The sequence below is a fragment of the Somniosus microcephalus genome, chromosome 34 (assembly GCF_052327205.1).
Source record: "Somniosus microcephalus isolate GS21.2 chromosome 34, FLI_Smic_1.0, whole genome shotgun sequence".
NCBI classification, from domain to species: Eukaryota; Metazoa; Chordata; class Chondrichthyes; order Squaliformes; family Somniosidae; genus Somniosus; species Somniosus microcephalus.
Window position 1 is genome coordinate 14,125,766 of NC_141020.1, and position 10,329 is coordinate 14,136,094.

General features: G+C 52.1%; 1 protein-coding gene across 1 annotated transcript; it reads left to right on the forward strand.

Moving 5' to 3' along the window:
• The first annotated feature begins 286 nt into the window (after positions 1–286).
• On the forward strand, positions 287–10,329 carry LOC147096784 (CLOCK-interacting pacemaker-like). The gene is made up of 3 exons (XM_085973407.1): positions 287–1,413; positions 4,406–4,572; positions 7,846–10,329. Exons 1-3 carry the CDS (start codon positions 1,161–1,163, stop codon positions 8,842–8,844), a joined length of 1,419 nt encoding a protein of 472 aa, XP_085829533.1. The 5' UTR covers positions 287–1,160; the 3' UTR covers positions 8,845–10,329.

The window sequence follows — 10,329 nt, forward strand, 5'->3', positions numbered from 1 at the left end:
AGAAACTTAGGGATGCACGGTGGAAAGTTACGCAGCTAACAAATTATAACAGTTTCCATTTTGCTGGGTTTAAAAAAAAAAATAAAAAAAAAAAAAAAAAATCCAGGGGTCACAGTCTAAGGTAAGCCATTTAGGACAGAGATGAGGAGGAATTTCTTCACCCAGAGAGTGGTGAACCTGTGGAATTCTCTACCACAGAAGGCAGTTGAGGCCAATTCATTAAATATATTCAAGAAGGAGTTAGATATATTTCTTGAGGCTAAAGGGATCAAGGGATATGGGGAGAAGGCAGGGACAGGGTACTGAGTTTGGATGATCAGCCATGATCTCATTGAATGGCGGAGCAGGCTCGAGGGGCCGAATGGCCTACTCCTGCTCCTATCTTCTATGTTTGCTCAAGCACGCTGACTGCGGTTTGCGTTTCTCTCATCTCGTCAGTCGTGCTATAGTGGAAAGCTGGGCCTTGTCCAGTCACCCTGGACAGCTCCTGGCATTTTCTCGCAGAACTGTGCTGGGCAGGGCTGACGAACCAATCACCAACTTGCTCTCTCACTCAAGGAGACAAAATAATTACAGCCCAGAAACAGGCCATTCCGCCAAACGGGCCCATGCCCCACACGAGCCTCCTCCCACCCTAGTTCATCTAACCCTACCTGCATATCCTTCTATTCCCTTCTCCCTCATGTTTATCTAACTTCCCCTTAAATGCATCTCTGCTATTCGCCTCAACCACTCCCTGTGGCAGCGAGTTCCACATTCTCACCACTCTCTGGGTAAAGAAGTTTCTCCTGAACTCCTTATTGGATTTATTAGTGACTATCTTATATTGATGGCCCCTAGTTCTGGTCTCCCCGATAAGTGGAAACATCTTCTCTACGTCTACCCTAGCGAACCCTTTCATAATCTCAAAGACCTCTATCAGGTCGCCCCTCAGCCTTCTCTTTTCTAGAGAAAAGAGCCCTCACCCTGTTCAGTCTTTCCTGGTAGTTAGAACACCTCAGTTCTGGTATCATCCATTGTGAATCCTTTTCTTTTGCATCTTCTCCAGTGGGTACACGGAGGGGCCCCCCCTCCCCCCGTATGAGCGGATTTAAACTGCCCCGCCTCAGTGTAATGCGCTTGTTAGAAACGCTGCAGTCTGCGCACCAGTTCCAGAAGCAATGACAACGCCTTTTTCCTGCAGAATATTTTCCAGCCTGCGAGGAGACATGTCTCTGGATAAAACGCCCATGGCCGAGAGCACCAGAACCGCCCGCAAAAGTGTGAAGGAGAGGCTGTGCGGGGTGTCCGTTAAATTGGAGAACCCGCCGGACGGTCAGTACGGACAAGCAGAGAAAAGGAATCCCGTGGGAAGCGCTGGGAAGAAACAGTGGCCGTTGCGGGGAGAGTCGGAAAAGGACTCTGGGTTTTCAGGTAATGTGCAGCACCGGGGATTTAGTGAGGCTTCGGAATGCTCTCTACAGTCCCTTTTTTAAAATAGAATTCTGCAACAACCTTGTTAACTATTGGACTGGGACCATGAAGGTGACTGGGTACCACGTTTACTAGTTTGCCCATTTGAGGTCAGGCAGTGTACGTGAGATGACATCAGTCGGTCGCAGCAGGTGGTATTGCGACAGGCATCCTGCGGCCTGTACACTCGCTAGAATGTGGGACAGCAAACAATTACTCGCATAACATAAGAATTGGGAGCAGGAGTCGGCCACACGGCCCCTCAAGCCTGCTCCGCCATTCAATAAGATCATGGCTGACCATCGACCTCAACTCCACTTTCCCGCCCGATCCCCATATCCTTTGATTTACCCTGGTGCCCAAAAGTCTTGAATATACTCGACGACTGAGCATCCACAGCCCTCTGGGCTAGAGAATTCCAAAGATTCACCACCCTCTGAGTGAAGAAATTCCTCCTCATCTCGGTCCGAAATGGCCGACCCCTTATCCTGAGACTGTGACCCCCCTGGTTCTAGACTCTCCAGCCAGGGGGAAACAGCCTCTCGGCATCTGCTCTGTCAAGCCCATAAAGAATGTTATGGTTTCAGTGAGATCACCAACTCATTTGTGGAGAGCATCGACAGGTTCATGTTTCAGGTGTGGGCTCTGTTCTGTAGACGGAACAGCACCTGAAAAGTTAACATGTCTGTTCTCGCCGCAGAGGGTTTCCATTGTCTTCTGTTTCGCAACTCCCCTGGACAACTCTCCACTCCAGCTCGCAAACACGACGGCCAGTTGTAGAATTTTTACAGCTGCATAACTTACTGCAGAGAAACGCTGATTCTGTTCCTTCAGATTCCACCCAATCCCTGTGGTTTACTGTGTTGCGTGCAGAGACCAGGGGTATATTAGGATCAGGGCTGGTCCCTTCGCGCAGGTCACTGGGTGTGCTGTTTTCTGTTGCATGATTCGTTTTACAAAGCGTCTGATAAAGTGCCACATAATAGACTTGTTAGCAAAATTGAATACCATGGGGTTAAAGAGGTCGTAGCAGTGTGGGTACACCCTTAGCTGAGAGGCAGGGAGTAATAGTTAATGGTTGTTTTTCTGACTGGAGGAAAGTATACAGTATACAGTGGCAGCACGGTGGCATAGTGGTTAGCACTGTTGCCTCACAGCGCCAGGGACCCGGGTTCGAATCCGGCCTCGGGTGACTGTCTGTGTGGAGTTTGCACATTCTCCCCGTGTTTGCGTGGGTTTCCTCCGGGTGCTCCGGTTTCCTCCCACAGTCCAAAGATGTGCGGGTTAGGTTGATTGGCTATGATAAATTGACCCTTAGTGTTAGGGGGATTAAATACGTGGGGTTATGGGGATAGGGTGGGATATGTGTTGGTGTAGGGGTTACAGGGATCGGGTAGGATATGTGTCGGTGCAGGCTCGATGGGCCGAAATGGCCTCTATCTGCACTGTGGGGTTTCTGTGATTTCTGTGATAAATGGTACAATTGTAAAGGGGGTGCAGGAGCAGAGAGACTTGGAAGTGTGTATATACAAATCTTTGAAGGCGGCTGGACAAATTGATAACGCTGTTGTGCAGTTTTGGTCGCCTTATCTGAGGAAGGATGTTCTTGCCATGGAGGGAGTGCAGCGAAGATTCACCAGACTGATACCTGGGATGGCAGGAATGACGTATGAGGAGAGATTGGGTCGATTGGGCTTATACTCACTGGAGGTTAGAAGAATGAGAGGGGATCTCATTGAAACTTATAAAACTCTAACAGGACTAGACAGACTGGATGCAGGAAGGCTGTTCCCGATGGCGGGGGAGTCCAGAACCAGGGGTCACAGTCTAAGGATAAGGGGTAAGCCATTTAGGACAGAGATGAGGAGGAATTTCTTCACCCAGAGAGTGGTGAACCTGTGGAATTCTCTACCACAGAAGGCAGTTGAGGCCAATTCATTAAATATATTCAAGAAAGAGTTGGATATATTTCTTGAGGCTAAAGGGATCAAGGGATATGGGGAGAAGGCAGGGACAGGGTACTGAATTTGGATGATCAGCCATGATCTCATTGAATGGCGGAGCAGGCTCGAGGGGCCGAATGGCCGACTCCTGTTCCTATCTTCTATGTTTTAAAAAAAAAAGCATACGGGATCCTTGGCTTTATTAATAGTGGAATAGAGTACAAAAGCAAGGAAGTTATGCCAAACCTTTCTAAAACACTGGTTAGGCCCCAGCTGGAGTATTGTGTCCAATTCTGGGCACCGCACTTTAGGAAAGATGTCAAGGCCTTGGAGAGGGTGCAGAGGAGGTTTACGAGAATGGTACTGGGGATGGGAGACATGGGGAGAGACTGGAGAAGCTGGGGTTGTTGTTCTTGGAGCAGAGGAGGTTAAGGGGAGATTTAATAGGTGTTCAAAATCATGAAGGGTTTTAATAGAGTAAATGAGAAACTGTTTCCACTGGCAGAAGGGGCGGTAACCAGAGGACACCGATTTAAAGTGATTGGCAAAAGAGACTTGAAGTGTATATATACAAATCTTTGAAGGTGGCTGGACAAATTGATGACGCTGTTTTAAAATTGGCAAAAGAACCAGAGGAGAGATGAGAATTTTCTTTACGCAGCGAGTTGTTGTGATCTGGAACGTGCTGCCTGAAAGGGCGGTGGAAGCAGATTCAATAGTAACTTTCAAAAGGGGAATTGGATAAATACTTGAAGGGGAAAATATTGCAGGGCTGTGGGGAAAGAGCGAGGCAGTGGGACTCATTGGAGAGCTCTTTCAAAGAGCCAGCACCGGCAGGATGGGCCGAATGGCCTCCTGTGCTGTGTGATGCTGTGGTTGGCAGGCAGACATTGGTTTGCACGCTGATTTCCCGCGGGTGGGAGATATTTGCTGTTCCTCGCTCCAGATAGTGCGTGTTGCCTCTGCGTTATTTTGTTGGTTGAGCCTCTCTTTCTCTGCCTTGTTCCCAGACACGAGCTCGGAGTATCTGAGTACACTGGAACAGACCGACTCGGAGGATCAGTCTGCACGCAAGAGGCCGGCGCCGTTGAATCCTGCGGAGACGCCGACTGCTGCACAAAGCTCGCTCCCCAGCCTGACTCCTGTCTACATTGTGAAGAATGTCCTTCTGAAAGAGGTACAGACCCCCCTACTCCCCAGCCTACTGCAGTAAACCCTGATAAAGTTCAGGAGAAACTTCTTTACCCAGAGTGGGGAGAATGTGGAACTCGCTACCACAGGGAGTGGTTGAGGCGAATAGTATAGAGGCATTTAAGGGGAGGCTAGATAAGCACATGAGGGAGAAGGGAATAGAGGGTTATGCTGGTAGAGTTAGATGAGGAAGGATGGGAGGAGGCTCGAGTGGAGCATAAACGCCGGCATGGGCTGGTTGGGCCGAATGGCCTGTTTCTGTGCCGTATATTCTATGCGAGAGATGGGTCGGGCCAGGAAACCCTGTTTATGTAGGGCAACGTCATGGTGTGTGTGTGTGTCCCCCATACACGGTTAGGCTCCACAGCTTCACCTAACGCACCCTCTTTGCGGTGAGTGGGACCTTTGCTCTGAGATTAAATGGTTTGAGTCGATGATATTTGTATTCTTGTTTTCTGGAGAGCCTGAATTGGCCTCTGCGTCCTGGGCTAGCGAGAGGGGGAAAAAATCCACCCGCGTTCCTGGTTCTGATGGGAACACCATCACCTCCCAAGTCTCTCACACCATCCCGACTTGGAAATATATCGGCTGATCCTTCATCGTCGCTGGGTTCAAAATCCTGGAACTCCCTCCCTAACAGCACTGTGGGAACACCTTCACCACACGGACTGCAGCGGTTCAAGAAGGCGGCTCACCACCACCTTCTCAAGGGCAACTAGGGATGGGCAATAAATGCCAGCCTTGCCAGCGACGCCCACATCCCGTGAATGAATATAACTTTTTTTTTTTAAATGACTCTCCGTGACCCCTGCTGGAGAGCTCTCATCTGTGCAGTGATCTGGTGAGGAGGACATCTTGGCCGTGATGCCACCCATGGTTGAATAGTCTGACCAGGCTCGCTGTCGAGATTCACGCACGAAAGCCAGCCCTGTGGCCCTGTAGCCCGGCGAGAGTGACTGCCTTCAGGTGTGGAGCAGGAAGCCCCCCCCTGCTAATGCACAGTTGGATGGTGTGGATCCCCAGCCTGCACGCTGTGGCGAATGAGAGGAGGGGGCTGTGGAGTCGGCCATTCGGCCCCTCGAGCCTGTTCCGCCATTCAATGAGATCATGGCTGATCATCTTCCTCATCTCCCCTTTCCTGCACTATCCCCATATCCCTCGATTCCCTTAATGTTCAAAAATCTATCGATCTCTGTGTTGAATATACTCTTCCCCTTCACTTTTTAAAGGGCAGATCCACTTTCCGTTCAAAGCGGCGAATGTAGACGTGGTGATAGGTTATGTTTTAAGCAAATAAAGTTGATTGCCAGATGGTGGTCTCCTGCCGGGAGGGACCACCACCGATGGGGATGCCTTATCGAATCATAAACGGTTACGGCACAGCAGGAGGCCATTTGGCCCATCGTGTCTGTGCCGGCCGAGAGAGAGTTATCCAGCCTAATCCCACTTTCCAGCTCTTGGTCCGTAGCCCTGTAGGTTACGGCACTTCAAGTGCATATCCAAGTACTTTTTAAATGCAATGAGGGTTTCTGCCTCTACCACCCTTTCAGGCAGTGAGTTCCAGACCCCCACCACCCTCTGGGTGAAAACAGTTCTCCTCAACTCCCCTCTAATCCTGCTACCAATTACTTTAAATATTGACCACTCTGCTAAGGGAAACAGGTCCTTCCTATCCACTCTATCCAGGCCCCTCAATTTTATACACCTCAATCAAGTCTCCCCTCAGCCTCCTTTGTTCCAAAGACGATAACCCCAGCCTATCCGATCTTTCCTCGTAGCTCAAATTCTCCAGTCCTGGTGAAACTTCTGGCCGAGGAGTTCCTCGGGGAATTCCTCCAGGAATGAGGCCACCAGTGATGCTGAGGATGAGCGATCCTCCAGGATCTAGGGCACACCCAGCAAGGCCTCCAGGATCTAGGGCACACCCAGCAAGGCCTCCAGGATGCCTCCAAGAACTACTTTGTCATCCGACTTTACAGCAACTACAAAGTGATGGTGCCTTTGAAGCATTGTGCTGCAATCTGATTAGTTCATGAAATTAAGTTTAAAAAAATAATTAATTCACGGGATGTGGGCGTTGCTGGCGAGGCCCAGCATTTATTGCCCACCCTGAATTGCCCTTGAGAAGGTGGTGGTGAGCCGCCTTCTTGAACCGCTGCAGTCCGTGTGGTGAAGGTGCTCCCACAGTGCTGTTAGGGAGGGAGTTCCAGGAGTTTGACCCAGTGACGACAAAGGAACGGCCGATATATTTCCAAGTCAGGAAATTTCCTGATTAGCAATTGAACAGCTAGACCGGTTGTGACTGCCCCAGAACGTTCGTAGAGCGACATTGCCAAATATCTACATTTCGAAGAGAATAATCGACTCGGTCTAGAAAAAGCCACTGTGAGTGAGAGGTCAAATGGCCAAGTTGTGAACTCTGCCCAGTTCCGGCATCAATTGGTTCCAGTTGTGTCGTCCCGAGCCCAGATTCTGACACTTTCTGTATTTGACTAAACCAGAGTAAAGCCTCGGCCCGCCCCACCCCAACCCACAGTGCTGCAGATCCTGCCCTCGCTTGTCTGTGTGTGCACTGTTAACTTGCCATAGAGGGAGTGCAGCGAAGGTTCACCAGACTGATTCCTGGGATGGCAGGACTGTCGTATGAGGAGAGATTGGGTCGACTAGGCCTGTATTCACTAGAGTTTAGAAGAATGAGAGGGGATCTCATTGAAACGTATAAAATTCTGACAGGGCTGGACAGACTGGATGCAGGGAGGATGTTTCCCCTGGCTGGGGGGGGTCTAGAACCAGGGGGTCACAGTCTCAGGATACGGGGTAGGACATTTAGGACTGAGATGAGGAGAAATTCCTTCACTCAGTGGGTGGTGAACCTGTGGAATTCTCTACCACAGAAGGCTGTGGAGGCCAAGTCATTAAATATATTTAAGAAGGAGATCGATAGATTTCTAGACACAAAAGGCATCGAGGGGTATGGGGAGAGAGCGGGAACATGGTATTGAGATAGAGGATCAGCCATGATTATATTGAATGGCGGAGCAGGCTCGAAGGGCCGACTCCTGCTCCTATTTTTCGATGTTTGATTGACTAATCAGATGGCCACTGGCATGGCAGTTGATGAGTTAATCCAAAGATGCACTGGACATATTCATATTAAACAGATTACGCAGTCTTATACACTTGCATTGAGGCACTGCGCGCGATTCTGTTTGCACATTGTATGCTAATTCTGCTTGTCCCGTTGCCGTGTTTTGAACAGCCTTTGTCCGCTCCCACAAGGAGGCAGCTTGTTCACGCCCAGCTCCAGACCTGGGGAGCCCAGCGCGCCCTCGGTGCACCGCCAGGCCAGACCCGAGTGGTCTTCATCCGCCAGCCTTTGGCAGCCTCCCTGAGACCCACGAAGACGGAGACGAAAGCCGGGCCGGGCAAGGACACCTACCTCCCGATTTTAAACTCCTACCCTCGGATCGCCCCTCACCCAGACAGGAGCCGAGACGGTGGAGGCGGCGGCCAGGGGCAGCCGGGGCACCCCGTGGCCCAAGACGACAGGACAGCCGATCGGGCCAAGAGCAAACGGCCGTGCGTGGACCAGACGGGGACGCCCTCGCCGGAAATGTCACCGTCCCAGACCGACCAAAACGTCTCGCCGGCGGCAAACTGGCGGGAGAACTCGCGGCAGCCGGCCTGGTGTGGCGCGGCGCGTGTCTTCAGTCAGTTTGACGTTTCCGTGTCCCCGCCGCCGGTGCTCTCTCCAAATCTCGTTTCTCAGTCTGAATCCTCTGAATCCATGTGCTCCTGGTCGTCGTCCTCCTCCTGCTCTTCCTCCTCTTCCATATTTTCCCCGGCGAGTCCCCGTGCTCCGAGCGCTCAGTCTCCCGCCGGTGGCGGTGCCACCAGACCCACCTCCAGGCAGCCCAGCCCCAGCCCCACCAAGCAGCGGCGCTTCCGCAACACGGTGGAGATCCTGAGCCGGTCCGGGCTGCTGGAGATCACCCTGAAAACCAAGGACCTGATCCGTCAGAACAGCAGCGCCCAGCGGCAGATTGAGGAGCTGAAGGAGCACGCCCGGCTCTTCTGCAGCGCCGTGCGCACCGGCGACCTGCGGGCCCTGCTCCGGCTGCAGGAGGCGATGAAATGCTCCGGGAGTTACGGCCCGACGAGAGGTGGCTTCTCCTCCTCCTCCTCCTCCGCCCCGGGTCCCGGCTCGGCCACGAATCAGACGCTTCAAGCCAGCTCTGAACCGGTACCTCTGCCTTAACCCTGACCGCTGGGTGAATGAATTGTGTTAGTGGAGGGGGTCGGGCGGGAAAGTGGAGATGAGGTCGAAGTTCAGCCATGATCTTATTGAATGGCGGGGCAGGCTCGAGGGGCCGTTGGGCCGACTCCTGCTCTTAGTTCTTATGCCTGGAGCTGCCTCCCACAGCAGCGGCCACGGTTACATTGGTGAGTCTGGGTTGTTCCAGACTCCCCATTTAAAACTTCCTTTAACAGGATCTTTTCGTTTTAGCTATTTTTGGATACAATAGCATCCGCAGATCAGCCATGATCGCATTGAATGGCGGAGCAGGCTCGAGGGGCCGAATGGCCTCCTCCTATCTTCGATGTAAGGCTTGGTCGCCACGACAGTGTATTTATTTGCCGTAACTACCGAGCTAGCCGAAGAGCCGTCATCGCTTTGTTCGCCCTGGTTAGTTCTACGTGGCCCTCTTGCACTTTTTTTTGTTTGTTTTGTTCTAGTTAAGAACAGCAGGCCTTGTGTTAACCGGCGCACAGCAACAGGGCTTGACACCCACCCCCCCCCGGCACGTTAGCTTGGCTCACTGGTCAGAAGATCCAACTCCAGGGGTTCGAGTGCATCGCCCGCGCTGACACTCCCAGGGCAGTACTGAGGGGCCGCCGCACCTTGCAAAACACGCTGTCCGTTGGACGAGACGTTAACCCGGGGCTCCGCCTGCCCCCTCGGGCAGATGTTAAGGATCCCAGGGCACCGTTGGAAGAGCAGGGGTGGTGGTGGTGGGGGTGGTGAGGGTCGTGGCCAACTTTTCTCCCCTAACCACCACTGCCGGCAAAAAAAAAAAAACCAGGTTGACTACTGATTCCTGCAGCTCTGCACGACACACGTTTACCGGAATAAGTCGCTGAATTTCAAGTTAAATGGACGCGAGACGTTTCTGACCAAGGTGCTAAGCCGCTGTGTCAACGTGAAAATGCTGGAAACGCTCAGCAGGTCAGGCAGTACCCGTAGAGAGAGGAAACCAGAGTTAACGTTTCGGGTCAGTGTTCCAGTCGTTCTCTTCCCCCCCCCCCCCCCCCGATCGCTGTCCGGTGACACTCACTGGAGATCACAGGGTCGTGCAGACATCTGATGAGGACAGGCCGTGATCTGTCACCACAATTTGGGCAACGTGTTGAGAGCTGCATGTACATATGCAACTGTGCCTCTGCTGTTGGGGCGGGGAAGGGGTGTAGACACGCAGCGAGAGGTGGGGGTGTTCTCGATATTGCGCTATATATTTGCACTGGTTAGAGTATCGTAGAGTGGGTGGGGGGGTTGTCCGGTGAAGTGGGTGTTGAGCGTATTGCGACCCCGCTGCCATTGTACCCCACACACCCGTTCCCGTTTAGGAGCGCGCTGGAGACTTGTGGATGAGCACCTTTCCGCATTGCTGATGACTTGCTCCGTGGGAAGCTGGGTAGGTAACCGTCCCCATAGCGATTCACAGGCATAAAGGGAAAAATGGGA

Bases quoted from the DNA above. Each gene is read 5' to 3' on its own strand.
- LOC147096784 (XM_085973407.1), top strand. From the start codon at position 1,161: ATGACAACGCCTTTTTCCTGCAGAATATTTTCCAGCCTGCGAGGAGAC. The intron at 1,414-4,405 runs GTAATGTGCAGC...CCTTGTTCCCAG, and splicing joins AAAGGACTCTGGGTTTTCAG to ACACGAGCTCGGAGTATCTG. The intron at 4,573-7,845 runs GTACAGACCCCC...TGTTTTGAACAG, and splicing joins AGAATGTCCTTCTGAAAGAG to CCTTTGTCCGCTCCCACAAG.